The sequence below is a fragment of the Oncorhynchus clarkii genome, chromosome 27 (genome assembly GCF_045791955.1).
Source record: "Oncorhynchus clarkii lewisi isolate Uvic-CL-2024 chromosome 27, UVic_Ocla_1.0, whole genome shotgun sequence".
Lineage (NCBI taxonomy): Eukaryota > Metazoa > Chordata > Actinopteri > Salmoniformes > Salmonidae > Oncorhynchus > Oncorhynchus clarkii.
In genome coordinates this window covers 8,209,030-8,229,456 of record NC_092173.1, presented here as the reverse complement: position 1 = coordinate 8,229,456, position 20,427 = coordinate 8,209,030, and the positions used below count along the sequence as shown (strand labels likewise).

The following is a 20,427-nucleotide window of genomic DNA, read 5'->3' as shown; positions in this document are numbered from 1 at the left end:
AGTGTCCGAAAAAAAGAAGGAAATGCGACACTACCACAGACTTGCAGCGAGTAAGTGAGGCATACGTGCAGGGGGTGGTGTAGTGAGAGGAAAGTACAGACATCGAGTTGGATAGCACCAGAGGTGTCTCTGAACTCATTAGAAAACAGGACCATACTCCGGTGCAGAGTAAGAGCAGCCTGAGAGGCAACCGACCGCATCTGTGGCCGGTGACGAGAGAAGAACCACAGCACCATCTGCCTGTGGAGCAAGAGTACTGCAGGACTGCAGCAGAATCAATAGTTAATGGCAACATTGAGTGTAAATTAACTACAACGAACAGAAATATCAACGCAACATGCAAAAATGTCAAAGATTTTACTGAATTACAGTTCATATAAAGAAATCAGTCAATTGAAATGAATTCATTAGGCCCTAATCTATGGATTTCACATGACTGGGAATACAGATATGCACCTGTTGGTCACAGACACCTTAAAACAAAAGGTAGGGGTAGGGGGTGTGGATCAGAAAACCAGTCAGTGTCAGGTGTGCCCACCATTTGCCTCATGCGTGATACATCTCCTTTGCATAGAGTTGACCCGGCTGTTAATTGTAGCCTGTGGAATGTTGTCCCACTTTTCCTCAATGGCTGGGTGAAGATGGTGGATATTGGCAGAACCAGAGCATCCCAAACATGCCCAATGGGTAACATGTCTGGTGAGTATGCAGGCCATGGAAGAACTGGGACATTTTCAGCTTCCAGGAATTGTGTACAGATCCTTGTGACATGGGGCTGTGCATTATCATGTTGAAACATGAGGTGATGGCAGCGAATGAATGGCACGACAATGGGCCTCAAGATCTCGTCACGGTATCTCTGTGCATTCAAATTGCCATTGATAAAAGGCAATTATGTTCGTTGTCTGTAGCTTATACCTGCCCAAACCATAACCCCACCGCCACCATGGGGCACTCTGTTTACAACGTGAAAACCGCTCACCCACACACGCTGCCTGCCATCTGCCCGGTACAGTTGAAACCATGATTCATCCGTAAAGAGCACTTCTCCAGTGTGAAAGTGGCCATCGAAGGTGAGCATTTGCCCACTGAAGTCAGTTACGACGTTTAACTGCAGTCAGGTCAAGACCCTGGTGAGGATGACGAGCATGCAGTTGAGCTTCTCTGAGACGGTTTCTGACAGTTTGTGCAGAAATTCTTCAGTTGTGCAATCCCAGTTTCATCTACAGCAATCAATTATCTACACATTCATTTACATTTGATAGCCATTTATGCTGAACACTTCTCCCTCAAGCATTAATAGGTACAGTATTTTCATGGTATTCAGTTCTTCAAGTAACATTCAACAGAAAAGAAGCAGACGATTCCGCGGGTGAAAATGCCGGATGTTGAGGTCCTGGGCTGGGGTGGTTACACGTGGTCTGCGGTTGAGGCTGGTTGGACGTGATGCCAAATTCTCTAAATCAGCTTTGAAAGCAGCTTTTGGTAGACATGAACATTCAATTCCAGCAGTCAGCATGCCAATTGCACACTCACGCAATACTTGAGAAGTCTGTGGCATTGTGTTGTGTGACGAAACTGCACATTTGAGAGGCCTTTTATTGTCCCCAGCACAAGCTGCACCTGTGTAATGATAATGCTGTTTAATCAGCTTCTTGATATTCCATACTTGTCAGGCGGATGGATTATCTTGGCAAAGGAGAAATGCTCACTAACAGGGATGTAAACAAATTTGGGCACAAAATGAGAAATTAGCTTTTTGTGCATATGGAAAATGTCAGGGATCTTTTATTTCAGCTCATGAAACATGGGACAAACGCTTTACATGTTGCGTTTATATTTTTGTTCAGACTTGTGCCCCTTTATTCACACTGAACACTGTTATGAGTTACTGTCTAGGTTTTAGTAGACAATAACATTTCCCCCCAAAAAATCAAAATGACAGTACAGTAGCATAATAATTATTTGTTGAAGTGCCTAATTGAATAATACAATTATATCATAGCATAACTTCACAAAACCAGATGACGGTAAAAACAACAGACTCGTCATCGTCGTGCTAGTTTTTTCTTTATCTTTTTTCCAGAATCTTCAACGTCACCATAGGAACTGTCCATTGGTTCAACTTTTACTTCCACCTCTTGTTTAATCACATTAAACGACGAATCTACAGTACCCTCTGCCTCTCCTCTGTTCTTATCCTTCTTCTTCTTCTTCTTCTTCCTCCTCTTCTCCTCTGAGAGGTCAGCTTCCTGCCCAGGAAGTTCATAGGACTCCTCTGGGCTCATGTGTAGCAGCTCCTGCTTCACCCTGACCTCCTCCTCCTCAGTCTTTATAAGTTTGTCTTTCTTCTTTTTCTTCTTGCTCTTCCTCTCCTCCCCCGGGTCCAGTGTGACCCTGAGAGGCGTCTCTGGTGAAGACGGCAGCGGAGTATCCGGTGTATCCTCCATCACTCTGGAGAGGGTGGGGGTCCTGCTTCCGAAAGGCTGGAAGCGCAGGCGGAGCCCCGGGGGCACGGTGGGGGCCGGGGTGGCTGGGATGGCTATGGTGGTCTGGTTGGTGCTGCAGTCGCCGTAGCTCTCACAGATGTTGAGGAGGCCGCTGAAGGTCGGGGCACAGACCACCGAGTCGAGCCTCTGGCGGTGGCTGGTGAGGAGGTGGAGGTCCGCGGCACCAGAGGGCCCACCCAGCACGCTATAGATCTGCCCGGAATTCCCACCACTGCCCCGCGCCTGCTGGGCAGGGGCCTGCATGGTCTGCAGCCCAGACAGAGGCATTTTCAGACTGCTGAAACTGGGAGGGAGGAGAGAGAGATGACAGTCAGACAGTGTGCTAAGAGGCACACCAGATGTAGACAATGTGGGTGTAAAGCAATGTAAGTGGACAGTGACTCACTTCTAATAACGGACAGAGAAATGCTGAGGACTTTGTTAGATATTTCCCTGTCTGTTATTAGAAGTGAATCATGCCTCTTCTAAGATAATTCTAATAAATGGAAAGAGGGGTTGCCTACCTGTCCGGGTTGAAACCGCTGGGAGCTTTGATTAGCCATAATTCTGTGTTGTCATCACGAAGCCTTTCGATGAGGGTACTGGCACAGGGTTTGTGGGTAAATGCCACAAAATCAGCTGGACACTGATACCTTGAAGCTGAGGGTTGAGACATAGTTATTGTTATTAGCTAGCTAAGTGAACATACTCTGTGTGTGTTTTGGAAATCAGCATTGAATGCACAATGCTGTCTGCCCATTACAGCATTTCACTTTTGATTCCTAACAGGATTTACTAGATATCTGGCAGTCAGCTTTGATGGGGTTGATTGGAGTGGCTAACATTAGCGAAGTTAGCTAGTTAAGCTAGAAAATAACTTACCCTGCTTTCTCCGTTTTTGCGGAACCTCCTCCGTGTCACTTGAATCATCGCTTGATGAAGATACCTCATTTGGCATGATCTCGGAGTACTGATAAATGACTAAATTTAACTTAGTCTAACTAAAAGCGCATGCCTGCATCAACATGTTTTGTTCCAAAAACATATATAGTACCTTTGACCTGGATACACTAAATCTGGCTCGGTTCGCGATGATCTGGGCTGCGCATATCGGTAAATATATCTTCTTTTACATAGAGTGTTGATGAATATAAACCATGGTCTGTGTGCAGTCAAAATTCGTTTTTTAGACGCAACTGATGCTGTTCACGAAGCACATACTCGCGAAGGCCCTCCGGAACGAAAACAACAAATCCCAGAATGCACCATTAGCACGGCGTTGTGTAAGTTCCAGCAAAGACAGTCTTCTAGTATAAACACTCACGTGCACAGGGCGGCCGAAATGGAGTAAACACAACTTTTTTGTGTGTTTAATACAGAGAGTGTATCATATTTGTTAAGGTATTGGAGAAGTAACAGACGCGGCGATTATTTCTGAACTATTGAAAGCTAACGTTGCATCTGTTTAATCAGAACCTCAGGAAGCAAGAAAGATATAAAAAGGGCCTATCAAATATGTCCTCCCCCCAGTCATATTCAAGGCGGCAGTGGTGTTGTTACCTTTGCGATTTGCCTAAGATGCCATGGGCTATGATCTGGGACTTTAGCGAGACTGTCTGCCGAGGCTGTGTGAATTATGAAGGTACGGACCGTATTGAATTTCTCATAGAGACGGCAAGGCAGTTGAAAATAACTCATGTTATGCAGGATGACAGGTCCCCGTGTCCCCAACCCGCTAAACATGGCCCAGGTGGGAGAGATGGACCTATGGAGGGTGGCAGGCCACTTCCTGAACGCTTTGAAAGGGGAAGAGGGGACTACGGAGCCCCAGCACGGATTCCCAACGGTCTGCACAGAATAGATGACAGGGGCCCACAACAAGAACTCAGTGGACAGAGCCCTAACAACGCCAGAAGACCCATGGGGGGTACCGTTCCGCCCAATTTAATGACACAAGGCCTTGTGGGGGCTCCACACGGATTGCTAGCAGCTGTGCCTGGTTTAAATGCCAGAGTCGGGGGAGCCCCCCTCGCCCTCTCTGCCCCCATGCTGAACGAGATCACCAAGAGGCAGCTGAGCATGGGCATGGGTGTGGCCTCCTTCCTGAGCCCTGAGTTTGAGAAGGAGCTGAGGGAGAAGCAGAGGAACGCAGAGGCTCTGGCCGAGCTGTCGGAGAGTGTACGGAACCGAGCAGACGACTGGGCCGGCCGACCCAAGGCTGTACGAGGGGCCCTGCTCACCCTCTCCGGCTGCACCCCCTTCAACGTACGCTTCAAGAAGGACCACAGCCTGGTGGGACGGATCTTTGCCTTCGACGCCAAGCTGACGCTGGACTTTGAGCTGAAGATCTTTGCAGAGTACCCGTGCGGCTCGGGGAACATGTTCTCCAGCCTGGCAGCGCTGGTCAAGCAGATGTTCCACGACAGCCAGAGAGACTCTGGGAGCAAGATGGTCAACTCGGGCCTGAAGTATGTGGAGTACGAGAAAAGGCATGGCGCGGGGGACTGGCGACTGCTCTCTGAGCTGCTGAGTGATGCGGTACGGGCCTTTAAGGACACCCCCGGCCCTGACGTTCTCCCCCAGCCCTACCTGGACGCCAGCTGCTCCATGCTGCCCACTGCGCTGTGTCACATGTCCCGCTCGGCACCGCCAGTCCGCGGGCGCCGGAGGAAGGCTTCCCCAGAGCCCCAGGGTGGAGAGGTAGTGACCACAGAGGAGCAGCTCCGGCAGCACTGGCCCATGGGGATGTACCCGGGAATGGCTATCCACCTAGCTGCCTCCTCCTTCCCCAGCGTTAGCCAGCCACCTCCCCACCAGGAGGGCTCGGCCTCCCATTCCCACAGCAGCGACCCCTCCCCCATCACAGCACTGATGAGCGTGGCTGAGTCACCCAGAGAGGCCCCTAGCAGCAGCAGTAGTGGTGGAGGCCTGGGCCACTCCTCCTTGGCAGTGAGGCAGAGCAGCAGCAGCCCCATGGCGGCCTGCCCTGCGGGGCAGCAGCGGCGCCTGGCCTCCAGGAATGGGGAACCTCAGGGAGCCAGCAACTCTGCAGGGGGCACCACAGCAGCTCTCCCTCTGGCTGGGGCCTCGGACCAGGGAGCATTGGACCCCTCCGGCTCCTCTGGTCCCCCTCTCTGCTGCACCATCTGCCACGAGCGCTTGGAAGACACTCATTTTGTCCAGTGCCCCTCGGTTGCGGCCCATAAGTTCTGCTTCCCTTGCACCAGAGACTTCATCCGGAGCCAGGGGGCCGGCAGCGAGGTGTTCTGCCCCAGTGGAGAGCGGTGTCCCCTGGTGGGCTCCAACGTGCCCTGGGCCTTCATGCAGGGAGAGATCGCTACCATCCTGGCTGGAGATGTCAAGGTGAAGAAGGAGCGCGACCCCTAAATCCTCTGGGACAGCTGACTGTAAGATGCAATTTCACTACACCTTGGTTTCCATTGAGTTTGTTGTCTTGGAGTCAGTCTTTAGGCCAAAGTATTCTCTATGTAGCTAGGCCATAGGCTAATTTAGTGTTTGTGACATGCTTATAGGTGATACATCCTATGCTTTATGATACAGTATAATATATGATATGTAGCCTAAATTGTCACTGAATATGGTCAGCCTACCATTTATTAATCTGTTTGTTTGTGTGATGTCTGTCTGGACCGAAGGCTGTTGACGCCTGAGTGGAGCTGGAGCCTGCAGACAGATAACGACAATATCAACAGGTTCTCCCCACCTCGCAGCCAATCACCACAGCAATCCGCCAGGTTCTCCCCACCTCGCAGCCAATCACCACAGCAATCCGCCAGGTTCTCCCCACCTCGCAGCCAATCACCACAGCAATCCGCCAGGTTCTCCCCACCTCGCAGCCAATCACCACAGCAATCCGCCAGGTTCTCCCCACCTCGCAGCCAATCACCACAGCAATCCGCCAGGTTCTCCCCACCTCACAGCCAATCATCATACACATTCACCTGCATGGGGCAGGCCTTACACTACCACTTCACTGTCTGGTTGGTTAGGGGGGTGACTATAGCCCCGGCACCAGCTCACCTCTAATACCTAATTCACCCCTTTGTCCCTCAAACATCAACTTATCTACATTAGTATTGGTCACTAGTATTAGTCACTGAAGTTATAAACCAGTGGACCATGGTTGAGAAGTATGAACTTCATCTAGCCTCTGTTCTAGGTGATTTTAGGGCTGTTGTTTTCTGTTTCATTGAACATCTTTCTAACAGATTTCTGAGTGGCAATGTGAAAGAGGGACGACTTCACTACATGTTACAGCAACATACAGACTAGAAGTGTTTTGTTTTGCGCCACATTTGCGCTTTACGTAAAAAAAAAAAAACTGACTGTCACGGAGCGAATTGTCTGCGCCTTGTTGAAACCTCAGACCAGCAGCAGTTGACGTCTGTCGCGCCATCCATATTATAAGAGAGCAACGGTGGCGTTCAGTGCTAGACGATACAGTAACATGGCTCTCACAGTGCCCTACAAAGACGCTTTTATCCAGCCTGTATGAAATGGGATGGATACCTCTCTATTTTATACTGAATGTTCGAATGCAAGACGATCTTGCTCCGCGGTAATAGATGTGCAATCTATAGTTTTTGAGACCAATACAGCTTGTGGTGTGTACCACTGAGTAGCCTAAACACGTGCAGCGGAACCAAAGATTCATGCTGAAGTAAATGTACAGTGCCCTATAGAAGATCTACGCACCCTTGAACTTTTTTTCAAATGTTGCTGCTTTAGGAAGTAGGATTGTGATGATAGATTTTTTTTTTTTCTACAGAAAATGTTTACAAATGAAATCCCGGAAAATATAGTAGTTGTATAAGTATTCACCCTTTTTGTTTAGGCAAGCCTAAATGAGTTCAGAAGCTTGACACAGGCAAAGACCGGGGAGGTTTTCAGGAAGAAACTGAAATGTGTTGGAGCTAAGCACGGGCAAAATCCTAGAGGAAAGCTGCTCCAGTCTGCTTGTACACCAGACACTGGGAGAGGAATTCGCCTTTTCAGAAAGACAATAACCTACAACACAAAGCCAAATCCACACTGGAGTTGCTTACCAAGAAGACAGTGAATGTGACCAAGTTGCAGTTTTGACTTAAGTCTGCTTGAAAATATACGCCAAGACTTGAAAATTGCTGTCTAGCCATGACCCCCAACACCTTGACACCTTGGCAGAGCTTGAATAATCTTATTTTTTATTTTCTACTTTGACATTACAGAGTATTTTGTGTAGATTGTTGATGAAAAATGACCATTTCAATCCCACTTTGTAACGCAACAAAATGTGGAAAATGTTCAAGGGGGTGTAGACTTTTTGTAGGCACTGTACATTTCAAAACTAATCTTATCCTTTATGTGTTAAATGTCTTTATTATTTCAATGTGTGCCAGGGAAATAGTGGGGGAAATGGTTATTGTTAGGATAGTTATAGGTTCTGTTAACTGAAGTTGTAGAGGGTGTAGATTCAACTAATAGTGTGGTGTTTAATTAAAGGAATTTACTATTCATGTAAAGTCAAAGGTTTTATTCTATATGGACTGAGATTCAAGGTTTGTTTCACGTGATCCTCATGAAATAGGATTTTTTATTTTATTTGAATAAGTTCTATAATATCCCAATTTAATGCTCTGTTTTTACCTATGAACTTAACTCTTTGAATTGTCTAAAATATAATATAATATATACATGTATATCAAAATACTTCCCTGTCAGGTTTTCCTTAACCTTTTTTATGTTTGTCACCAAAATGAATATATGAATTTAATGATCAATTTGCAAAGCTGGTGCCAATCAATACCCTAGCATGTGCATGTGTTAATATGAAATTAAATGAGGACAATGCATCAAGCCATTGCCAATCACGTGGGCATGAATGTATACTGTACAAACATACGTATTGTACACTAGTAGCTGTATCTGAAAGTGTATTTAGTACCAAAATTAGGCCTAGGCCTGTTTCTTATCTAAAATAGGATGCTGTAATTCAAATGTAGCCCTCACAACAAAAAAGGAATTTCCCACAGAAACACTGTTCATGCAACTTTCCTCAAGTGCCTTTAATGGCATCCTCTGTCTGAAAGCACTTTTTTAAAATCCCTAGAAGTCTATTCACGTTTGTATTTGGCCACTCAATTAGTAAGGATTGTCTTGTGCCAGCCGTTCTATTATTCTGGTCCTTTATGGGCCTGTCTGCCATGGCCTCCTGTTGAGTTGTTTTTGTAGTTGCTTATCTCAACACAGTTTAAGGGTAAAGCTTGTATTCCAACTCTATTTAAACTTTTCGTTTCATATCGTTTCGTTTCATATGATTTGTTTTGTTCATTGGATGTAAATGTCACATTGTATTTGCTATTTCTCATGAAATATCTAGGTAATTGACAAAAAATTTGAAGCGTACATAAATAAATAAATAAATAAATAATACTACCACGGTTTTATACTGTGTTGCAATGAAACGCTCGATGGTCATTGTCTTGCTATGTCCAGTAGATGGCGCACTTTAACCTGTGCAGATCTTGACTTTAGAGATGTGTTGTGAACTAAAAAATAAATAATCTAGGCGGTCGTCTATATTGGAGGGAAATGGCACAGTTGCCGATTAATCAATTAGATGGCGTCGTATTTGACATTGGCCATAATTTCACTTAGATAAATGTGTTATTTTATCTGATGTTGGAGTCATTTGTTTCTCAATGTATTTTACTGTAGGCATACACTTCTTTAAACACGCTTAAAGGTTAGCCTAATTGTACAACGCCGCCTACCAAGATATGGTAGAGGGCGAATCATAACTCCCCCCACTAGAAAGCATATTGAAATCTCTGGCTTCCTCTATTAGTGTCAACTCATTAAAGCTATTGTTAGCTAATCGTTGAGGTGTTAATGAACGATCTACTGTCACATTGGCATTAGAAGCGGCCGACCTCCAGGAGGATGTAGGGATCTGTGATGGGGGAATAGACCATTTAAAGGCAAAGGATTAATGAGGAAGTAGTTCTCTGCTCATTACTCAAATGCGTTTCAGCGCGCGCAGCATATTCCTCCAAAGCTCTCCATATTGTAGAACCATTTTTTTGAACGGGTTATCTATATCTATCGAAATATAGCTGGCCTTCGATTCAAGACAATTGAGTTTAGCTATATGTATTTGGCCATGGGAAACAGTTCAATTAAATTTTGGGCCATGCCTGAATATAATTGTTCAAATCAGTGCTAAAAATGTGTTGCTTATAGATACTTTAATCACGTAGGTATATACTTGGTTGGGAAAGCATTGTAACATAAAGCTTAATTACTATCATTACAGACAGCTATGTGTTATCCCATTGAATGTGTTAATCGACCTGACAACGTTTTGCAAGAAGGCGCAAATCGTTGGAAGTGTTCAGACCATTAGGCCTGATCGAGATCAAGCTTTCCTTTATAGTCCTGCTTATATTACTGTGAAATCAAAAAAGATGACTGAATAAACGGATTCTGTTGTTTTGAAACTTTAAAATACTTATGTTGTTTTTCATTCATTCAATTATTTTAAAAAACAAAGTGTCCCGAAGTAAGCCATTTCTACGTATTCCTTGCTGCGTAATTTCCTTAACGCTTTTCTCAACTAATCCTGTTGACCACCTACACGCATCATTACAGCTCTATTCATGGACAATTAAGAAATGCATTGACATTCAGATTTGACTGTCTGCGCTTGACAACGAGATGTGTATTCTGAATCAAGCCAAGGATAGTCCTACATGACACATTGGATTAGGTCTACATGATTTGTTTTTCATTATTTTGGTTGGCCAATATATTCTTCACTTAATTTACCTTAACATGTACACCTGTATTGCACACGTATAATACACATTTTCGTTTATGTGGCCTTCAATTGGACTAAAACTTTGCAGACCTATAACGAGGCTATGGGAGTTGGGAACCAACGTGTTTCTGAGAAGTCCAAGTTCCCCAGCAACTCATCATCCTCCATATAGCCGTTATAGCTCCAGAGAAGTGATTGTCGCGGGAATTAACAGCTCTCCCACTGGTCAGTCACCTCAGGCTCCCTTATCAGACCTCCCACTGATGACCTTAACCCGTGAGATTATACCCCTGTCCACATCAATACCTCATCAAGGCCTGCAATAATCCTCCTTCATTTCAGATCTTGACCTATTGAGCTGATATTTTCTTTGGTCGAGTGTATTAAAATGAGAGCCAAATAAAGGTCTTTGATTTCCATTGAGTTACATATTGATCGTCAGTTTGACTGCGAATTGAAGACGACTCAGTGTTAAGCAATCCTTTATACATTAATATTCTAATCATTTAAATCCATAAATTACTTACGAGGTTATAATTGTGGTGTAAAATAAATGATGAAAATAGCCTACAATCAGTGTCTGCATCCAGAGACGGTTAAGTAGGAGTTTTTAGACAAGAAATGGAGGATGCATGCTTGCGATTGAGATGGATGTGTCTGTCCCCGGCCAATATACACCCTCACCAGGGGGCAAGAGACGTCTTTTTACGATATTCAAATTGCCTTGGACGATATTCAAATGCCCTTATGGGGCGGGACCTTACCTGAGTTTTTAAGAAGGCACGTCCAACTTTTACTCCACTTGCCCACAGCACATTGACTCACGCACACGGACCGGGGCTTGCACAGGAGCATTCTGCGGACTTCATACGGATCTAGCGTTTCCCAAAGAGCACGTCCGCTTTAGATAAATAACCTGTTAATCTTGATTATGAAACGATGGATGATTGATAAATTGACGAATAAATATTGACATTTCACTGAAGACCCACTCATAGCCCGAGGACGCATTGTTTAAAAAAAAAGTTTTTTAGTTCTTGATTATTTTTTATTATAGTCTTCAATCTAGTCAGTGGAACTCTTTCGTTATCTTGGATTAAAATTTTACTCCTTTTGCTGAAGTCCTGAATTTTGAGCAGAAACTCAAAGCTATTATAAACTCAAACAAGGATTTGCAGTCTTTCATTCGCTCAAATATATTTTCTTACTATAAAAAGTTGTATTTGGGATGTTGAGCTCAGTGAAGATGGAGTCTCATGAACTGCCAGAGTGGAATGCCTTCTACAGCGAAGCCACTGAGGTAAAAACACCTTTTTTTTTTCTATATAAGTTTACCATATGGGCTATGTGCGTGTGTGTGGTTGCTGGATATTTGTTTCTTTACAGTCTATTCTATAGTTTCTTAGAAGTTATTGAATCGAAAGCTCAGTATTTTACTAACACATTGGATTGATTTTGATATTTATCACTCCAGAATTGTGGCTGCAACTTCTTATCTTTGATTTAGTATTGTTAGAATTTTACAATTCAACATATAACACTGATGTGATAGGATTTGGCTCAGTTTGTCCTTGTACGACCTGTTGAAATTGTATATGTGACATTTAGAGGCCTGTTTACATAAAATCTATCTTATTTTTTTAAATGAATTGCCTAGTCTGTTTATACTAACACTTATGGACTATACCATTTAAATATGCAAATTATGTGAATGATAAAGCATCTCGGAAATTAAATTATCAGTCAATTTGATTAAGGTTGGCTACCTCCGAGAGTTGAAATAACGATACATTTCCCCCAAGGAATTCGTGATTAAAGTAATGGCAAATTAAATCATGTCTTTAATCAACTTTATATGCTCTCAAATAAATATTAGGATACTTTGATGATTATGTAGTTTACGGCTGTGTAATCCTTTTTAAACGTGTATTGTAACTGCTAGCGGATGGTCAGATATTTTGGAACGTTTCTTAAAACGTTTGTTTTATTTGCCTTGGTTTTGGAGCACTTAGTAGTGACGAGGGAGAACTACTAAATGAAAGGGAAAGAATCCATGACGCGCATGTTACGCATTTTCAGGTTTAACAATGATATGTGAAATCCATGTCCCTTTCGCTCCAATGGTATCATTGACCATTGATGCTTTCCATTAGTACAGGCTTTTGGACACAACAAAATAAATTACATTATTTATTGTCTAAACCGACTTGGCTATATTTTTAGTTTCTAAATGACTAAATCAACAATTTTCTGTTATGTTTTCAGATGTATTCCTCTCCCACTGCCATGAATTCAATGAGCTCAATGAGCACCATCAACAGCTACATCAACCTGAACCCAGCTGGTTCTCCAGCCACCATGAACATGGGCTATGGCAGCTCTGGGCTCAACAGTCAACTGGCGTCCATGGGCGGAGGGGCCAACCATATGAACCTGTCCCCGGTGACTTCATCCCTCAACCCCAGCTCTCTCTCCCAGCTGGGCTCCCCAGGCCCTTCCCTAGGCTCCCTCTCCCACTACCAGAACATGAGCCAGCCCATGAGCCAGCTGAGCTACCCCTCTCCCACCTCCCTCAACCGGGCCAAAGAGGTGCCCAAGCCCTACCGCCGCTCACTGACCCACGCCAAGCCACCTTACTCCTACATCTCCCTCATCACCATGGCCATCCAGCAGTCCGGCAGCAAGATGCTCACCCTCAACGAGATCTACCAGTGGATCATGGACCTGTTCCCCTACTACCGCGAGAACCAGCAGCGCTGGCAGAACTCCATCCGCCACTCGTTGTCCTTCAACGACTGCTTCGTCAAGGTGGCCCGCTCGCCCGACAAGCCCGGCAAGGGCTCCTACTGGGCCCTGCACCCCAACTCAGGCAACATGTTTGAGAACGGCTGCTACCTGCGCCGCCAGAAGCGCTTCAAGATCGATCAAGAGAAGGCTGCGAAGAAGTCTGGCAAGACCCAGGAGGGAGGCTCGGGGAAAGGGGGCCATGGAGACAACCTGATGGAGGAGCACAGCCCAGCGGGGGGCTCGGAGGGGGCCGACTCGGCTCACTCTGACAACTCCCACCCTGGTTCCTCCTCAGAGGAGCAGCAGCAGAGGAGCATGGTCCAGCTGGACTGCCCCCCACAGCCCCAGTCCCACATCCAGAGCACCCCTGTAGCAATCACCTCCTCAGTGCCCTCCACCACCCCTCTCCTTCACTCCCAGGTCATGGGAGGCAGCCCCCATCTCCTCCCCAGCGCCATACATAATCTGGACCTGCAGAACGACCCTCTCAAAGCCATGGATCCCCACTACAACTTCAACCACCCCTTCTCCATCACCAACCTCATGTCCAACGAGCAAAAGATGGACCTGAAGACCTACCAGGACCACGTGATGGCCTACAACAGTTACGCCTCCTCCTCTCCGATAGCCGCCAAGCAGATCTACGACAGTGCCGGACCCTCGGTCATGGACTCTGGGGCCTACTACCAAACCCTCTACAGCCGGTCGGTCCTCAATGCCTCCTAACATGGGGGCCTCTGGACCACAGCCAAGTGGTGCTGACAAGGACTTTTAGCAGCCTTGAAATCCCAAAGTGTAAGGTGGCTGCCATTGAAAGTCTACTCACGAGGGGCCAAAGGGACGAAAATAACATTTAGCAGAGCTGAATACACAGTTGATCAGGGAAATCCTGCAGATACATGAAGTAGAAGACAAAGGCAAAAACCCAGTGCTGGATAGACACCCATTCATCAGGTCTTTAAACGGACACAGTCATAAATTCACACTGAAGTAAATTCACACCCCCCTTTGCCATTTTTTTGTGCCATTTTTAGACTATTTCAAACTGGGTTTTAGTTTGTTCGACAGGCATGCAGGACTACTTGGGTTGTACACATTGTAAATAGATGGAGTGGGGGAAAGGCGATGTGCATTTATTTATGAAGGGAAGAAAATTAATATATCTTGTACAGTGCTGTGTAGACGCGTTACAAAACAAATGTGACATGAAACAATGTGAGGGATTGTGGGAGTGAGAAAAGGTTCAGGTTACTGCTTCGGGGCAGTTGTTACTGCATTACAGGGAATTCTTGTTGTGTTATAGAGCATGATACTTCATTCCTATTCTTAACATGCTGTTTTAATCTCTTCAAATACACATCCGTGAACACAAATGAGCTGCCATGGTTAATTTTTTACAAGTGGTGCAAGGATGTTGTTTTTACTGATAAGAGAGCCATTTCTTGTATTATTTTACCAGGTATCCATTTTAAGGGGGGGGGGGGGGGTGAAGTCTGTTTAAAAAGGGATGAAACTGTGGTAGATCTAATTTCAGCTTTGTTGGTCTGTTTTAAAACGTGTTTTTTTTCTTCCAGAGGACCCTTTTATTATCAATGATGAGAGCCTGCTGTTCCACAGGTCTTTATGGCATAGGATATTTTGGAATGGCTTCACGTTATATTACACAACATACCAAGGGTTAGGATGGAGAGGAGCCATGGTATGTCAGTGACTAAGATAGGAGTTGAATGGAAATGCAGTAAAGAGGACCATTTACATACAGTACTTTGCACAAGAGTTCCCACCATTTTGCACAGCTGGGGTGGCCCTGATAGTGTATGTTACAACAATGCTATGTAATTACCGTCTTCTTTTTTTTTTTTTTACTGCAAATGGTCAATTAGAATTGGACCACTGTAAACAATGTCAATGCCACATTGAGCTTTATGTCGCAACCCTCATCCTCAAAGTGCCTTTCAAGATGTTCTGGTAATGGAGGACCAATAACTGAATATTCACTGAAGGAACACTTTTTTGAAATATAAACCATGAGTTTCAGGTCAGAAATACTGTTTTTTTTTCTTTCTTGTATTTTAGTTTTTAAAGACTTGTTATTTAAACTATGTGGCTTTTCAGACTTGGAAAATAATGTTTATGTATATATTGTGAGGTTGTTGTTCATGGTTTGAATGTTGTGATTTGAATGATTCATGTTTTTCTTATTAAAAAGCAAAACATTGGGGAGAAACACGATTGTTGTCTGTTGCGTTGAGGTAAATATATACGTGAGATTATCTATTGACTTGATGAAATGGGTGTATGTTATTTTACAAAATCCTTTCAAATAATTTAAAGACGTATTGTGAAAAAAATAAATATCAAATACATCTATGTCGTTTACATGTTAATTTAGTTTTTTATTTACAATTGGATGGTAACACAGAGGCTCTGTAATGTAGGTCTTGCTGCAGGATTGACAGGTTCAGCTGAACCAGCTGTTGTTGAAACAGCTCCGTACAGTACCAAATTACTCTTGTATGTGACTTTTGGGTAGGTTAGACTAAACAGTGTGGAACTCATGCTGGCCCTCTGGCCCCAACATAAACTGGCTTCTAGACACTACTGTATTCTGATGGCCAGTGAATCATCTCAAACCGAGTGTTTCAATCAGGATTGGGTGCCTTCACATTTGAACAAAAAGCATAATTCTAGGTATTAAAAAATCTCTAATTGCAGTTTTGTTTTGTCTGGCTGTTTTCAGGATATCCTACTTTGATTGTAAATAATCTTAACTCTGTACACTCCCCTCCATATGGATTTGGACAGTGAAGCAAACAGTTTAAATTTGGCTCTATATTCCAGCATTTTAGATATGAGAATGTTTCGTATTAGGCGACAGTACATAATGTCAGCTTTTATTTTAGGGTATTTTCATACACATCTATTTTACCGGTTAGAAATGAAAGCACTTTAGTGTACGTTTTAGTATTTGGTCTCATATTCATTGCACGCAATGACTACATCAAGCCTGTGACTCTACAAACTTGTTAGATGCATTTGCAGTTTGTTTTTGTTTTGGATTATGTTATGCCCAATTAATAACGTGGTAGTCAATGGGTAGACATTCAAAATACTACTAACCATTTAAGCGAGAAACACAAAAACAACTTCCAGGAAGATAGAAACACTTCCTGTATTCATAATTAATAAAAAAAACAATGTTTAAAATGTGAAACGTCAAAATGTCTGGGTCCAGTGTAAATTACGTTGCTTCTGTTCAGATTTTTGATCTTTTTTGATCATTTGGAAAATAGAACTATTAAACATTTGCATAATTGGCATGTGAGTCAAGGGCAACCATGTGCCACTGCTTTCTTAACCATTCAGGCTAGAAACACCAAACCAACTTCAGGAAACACTGTGATATTACTTAATTACTGTAAACCTTAACATGTGCATGCATTAGCATACACGATGATTACAGATCACAGCATATTAAAGTTGCAGATAGCCTACCTATAATGATACTGAATATAGGTAATGTACTGTAAGGTATAACACCAATCCAACTCGACAGAATAGACTATTCCCACTTGCAATCAACCTAGACATTCGATTATTTTAATTTGCATGAGTATGCATATTAGAGTAAACGCCAGGGGCGCAACTTTCACTGAGGACGGGGGGGACATGTCCTCCCTCACATTCTGAAATTGCCTTTTTTATCATTGGAATGCGATGCTTTGCTTTAGGACCATGCAGACGCCTCCGAGTGGTTGGGTAGGCTGTTTGGAGTGTTTATGTGACAACAAAAACAGTTGCGTCCCTAGTAAACGCTGTAACTATTAAAGTTTTGAAATGAAAACTCATTTGAAAGTGTTCAGGCAACCCTAACTTAGATTCTTACATATACTTCTTTGTGACCTGTAACGCCTTGCCAGACACAGATTTAGCAAACACACAAAGTTTCTTCAGAACATTGACTTTTTCTAGTTTGATAAAATAAAGTTTCCTTCAAATGATTTTGTGTGACCAAAAAGAAGACATCTCTGCATCATATTAGACAGGACATATTCTGTGTTGTTCTTGGAGGGGCTATAACTGCATGTTATTCACCTTCTACAAGAAGGAGTCATCCAGGGGGAGGAAACCTTTTATATTGAGTTTCAGTAGAGACCAGCATTCCATTGACCGTAGGACAGCCCTCCACAGCCTTCTTGCTCAACACTGCTCTGTGTTTTCGGAGTTGTCACGCAGGGGTGCAAAAACATTCTCCAGTGTGACGTCGCAAGCCTTTGAAGCTGACCGTAGATCTCACACACACACACACACACACACACACACACACACACACACACACACACACACACACACACACACACACACACACACACACTCTCTCTGGTCTGAATGTTTTCATGGGAATCTATGGCCGTTCGTCATATTTCACACAAAACGGTGCAGTTGGTTCGATAAGATAGGCTAGTATGTAGCTGATATGGCAGCCACAGCTACACAAAGGAGCATTGGGAACAAGGGACAGAGCCCTGCCCAGTTATGACTAACCTGCAACAAAGTGACACCCCCATGTATTAGCTGTGATTGGTTTTGCAGTCTGTTGGGAAGCATGATAACCCCATTCAAACACCTCTCAGATAGTTGTATGAGCATAACACTACTGATGATCAGAATCGGTTCACTTTTGAGAATAGCATAATGAGACAAAAATATGAACCACAATTTGATCACTTTTTGCCAATTCAACCAAGTCACGTCACTAAAGTAAGATGAAAATAGCAAGTCAACTATTTCGACTCAATCCAGTTTTACCCAGAGGGTACAGTCTTGCATAGTATCTTAAAATGTAATTCTCAAGAGAAACTCCACCGTAGTTGCTCTTGTTAAACGTTTCACCTGAGGCACAGGAACAGGTGACAGCAATTTAATGTGCTTGCCAGGAGCACACAGGGGAAAAACATACTTTAACACTTTCGGATGTTCTCTATGTGTCACGCTCGTCGTAATGGACGGACCAAGGTGCAGCGTGAGTTGAGTTCCACATCTTTTATTTAAAGTGAAACATAAAAAAAACAATAAACAGACAACGACCATGATAGCCGGGGTGCAACATGCACACACACAAAAACAATATCCCACAAAACAGATGTGGGGAAAAAGGCTACCTAAAAATGATCCCCAATTAGAGACAACGATTACCAGCTGCCTCTAATTGGGAACCATACAACTCACCAACATAGAAATGCAATGACTAGAACACCCCCCCATGTCACGATCTGACCTAAACACCATAGAGAACCAAGGGCTCTCTATGGTCAGGGTGTGACAGTATGCTGAGAAAAATAAGTGAATAATGGCTTCTGGCGAGCTGGTTGATTGTTAGGGAATATGGCTGGATATTTGACACGGACACTGATAGAAAATATGTATTGCTCATCCAGACCATGTATCTAATTAACTATTATTTGCACCCTCAGTTAAGTTGTTGCTTAATGCACTTTGGATTTCCTGGCTTGTCAGCCATCACTCAATTTGGGATGTTAGAAGCTGTCATAGCAGGCGGTTGATGTTGGATACTTATAACCTGGCTGTGTTTTTCTACTCGTATGTACAGGTAACTGCCAAAATAAAGGAAACACCAACATAGAGCGTCTTAATCGAGTGTTGGGCCAGAACAGCTTGAATGAAGCTTGGCATAGATTTTACAAGTGTCTGGAACTCTATTGGAGGGATGCGACACTATTCTTCCCAGAGATCCATAATTTGGTGTTTTGTTGATGATGGTGGAAAGCGCTGTCTCAGGCCCCCCTCCAGAATGTCCCATAAGTGTTCAATTCGGTTGAGATCTGGTGACTGAGAAGGCCATTGGATATGGTTTACATAATTTTCATGCTCAACAAACCATTCAGTGACCACTCGTGTCCTGTGGATGGGGGCATTATCATCCCATTGGGGCATAGCCATGGTTTCCAAAATATTGGCCCAAATAATAGCCTGCCAAACATTTTGATAGATAACCCTAAGCATGATGGGATGTAAATTGCTTAATTAACCTAGGAACTACACTTGTGTGGAAGCACCTGCTTTCAAGATACTTTGTTTCTCCCATTTACTCAAGTGTTTCCATTATTTTGGCTGTTACCCGTGTATGTGACAGGTAAAGCTAGAGAGAAGGGTGGCTCCTGGCTCATCCCTTTAAGATGTACTATGCAAATGAGAGCTGTATCCTGTATCCTGGATGCAACGCTGCATCCTGTTGACATTTCCTAAGCAGGGAAAGAGAAGAAAGAAAAAGCCGAGGCTTACAGTTCAACCCTCAGGCCATACTCTCGTGTTGGATGGTTGGAGGAAAACGTTTGTGAAATAATGAAAGACTTGTTGCGCAAGTGGGATGACTGCACTTTTGAATGTAGCTGCCCTTTGAAGCATGTACTGAAATATTACACGTTTGAGCCCTGTGAAATAGAACCTGGTGATATTGCATGTTTTTACAGTTACAGTTTTACGGTTATAATGGTTATGTAATAGTTATAATAGCCTACATTCATAATGTCATCTCGTTTGGAATAATTACATTAGATATGAGACTATGAAAACATGCCTTGTCATATGTTTAATGTGGATAGTGTACATTAGGCATTGTGCTTATATTGGTATGCACTCTCAGAAAAAAGGGTACCAAAAGGGTTCTCCGGCTGTCCCCCATAGGAACCCTTTTTAGGTTCCATGTAAAACCCTCCGTGGAAAGGGTTCTACATGGAACCAAAAATGGGTTCTTCAAAGGGTTCTCATATGGGGATAGCCGAAGAACCCTTTTACATTCAAGATAGCACCTTTTTTTTCTTAGAGTGTGGTAACGGGACACAGATATAGATATTTTATTTTAGACTGTGCTTGTTGTCACCCACTACTTCATATCCTGCTCCAGCTCTCTCCAGCATGCTGTATGTTGTGCTGTGCAGAGGAGGCCAGTCAGCGAGTGCACACGGGAGAGACAGAGGCAGAGATAATACGCTGGACTTTGCTCTTTGGGTTGTGGATGTTGTTGAAGTGGCTCCTGATAAAGCAGGACTGGGAGAGAACGAGACAGGGAAGGGGACTGATTATATTTCCCTGTGAGAAAGAAAGAAGGAAAGCTACTGGATTGATCAGGGCCTAAGTTTTGAGTCGACAGATACAGAGAGAAAAGTTCCATGGCCAGCCCGGTACCACAGTCATACCTCTGGCTTTAACTCGGCACGTAGGAGCTTCTGTCTGCTCTTATGTCTTGGCTGATGTCCAACTGCCACATACTGTTGGTAAGGCCTGTAATAGTTGCCTTCCGTACATCTGATA

General features: G+C 43.8%; 3 protein-coding genes across 4 annotated transcripts in view; 2 read left to right on the top strand and 1 right to left on the bottom strand.

The window, feature by feature from the left end:
• Positions 1-1,756: 1,756 nt before the first annotated feature.
• On the bottom strand, positions 1,757-3,724 carry LOC139385852 (DNA-directed RNA polymerase I subunit RPA34-like). The gene is made up of 3 exons (XM_071131115.1): positions 3,372-3,724; positions 3,014-3,149; positions 1,757-2,793 (listed from the first exon to the last, which is right to left on the bottom strand). The coding sequence occupies exons 1-3, from the start codon at positions 3,445-3,447 to the stop codon at positions 2,049-2,051; spliced, it is 957 nt and encodes a 318-aa protein (XP_070987216.1). The 5' UTR covers positions 3,448-3,724; the 3' UTR covers positions 1,757-2,048.
• A 29-nt stretch (positions 3,725-3,753) lies between these two features.
• LOC139385850 (interferon regulatory factor 2-binding protein 1-like) overlaps positions 3,754-20,427 on the top strand; it is a 35,660-nt gene continuing 18,986 nt past the window's right edge. Inside the window, exons 1-2 of one of the 2 annotated variants that reach the window (XM_071131114.1) lie at positions 3,754-5,896; positions 6,146-8,901. In XM_071131114.1, the coding sequence (XP_070987215.1) occupies positions 4,005-5,876 (1,872 nt within the window). In that variant the 5' untranslated portion in view covers positions 3,754-4,004 and the 3' untranslated portion in view covers positions 5,877-5,896; positions 6,146-8,901. Of the gene's footprint in view, positions 5,897-6,145; positions 8,902-20,427 lie in introns of those variants that run through there. The other variant, XR_011628987.1, reaches the window with a different exon arrangement.
• On the top strand, positions 11,109-15,803 carry LOC139385978 (hepatocyte nuclear factor 3-gamma-like). The gene is made up of 2 exons (XM_071131296.1): positions 11,109-11,608; positions 12,574-15,803. The coding sequence occupies exons 1-2, from the start codon at positions 11,537-11,539 to the stop codon at positions 13,819-13,821; spliced, it is 1,320 nt and encodes a 439-aa protein (XP_070987397.1). The 5' UTR covers positions 11,109-11,536; the 3' UTR covers positions 13,822-15,803.

What these genes read in the sequence shown, in the direction of transcription:
- LOC139385852 (XM_071131115.1), bottom strand. Translation starts at nt 3,447, where the DNA reads ATGCCAAATGAGGTATCTTCATCAAGCGATGATTCAAGTGACACGGAG. An exon ending in GCAAAAACGGAGAAAGCAGG is followed by an intron (nt 3,150 to 3,371) that starts GTAAGTTATTTT and finishes CTCAACCCTCAG; the next exon opens with CTTCAAGGTATCAGTGTCCA. An exon ending in AGCGGTTTCAACCCGGACAG is followed by an intron (nt 2,794 to 3,013) that starts GTAGGCAACCCC and finishes CCTCCCTCCCAG; the next exon opens with TTTCAGCAGTCTGAAAATGC.
- LOC139385978 (XM_071131296.1), top strand. Translation starts at nt 11,537, where the DNA reads ATGTTGAGCTCAGTGAAGATGGAGTCTCATGAACTGCCAGAGTGGAAT. An exon ending in TCTACAGCGAAGCCACTGAG is followed by an intron (nt 11,609 to 12,573) that starts GTAAAAACACCT and finishes TTATGTTTTCAG; the next exon opens with ATGTATTCCTCTCCCACTGC.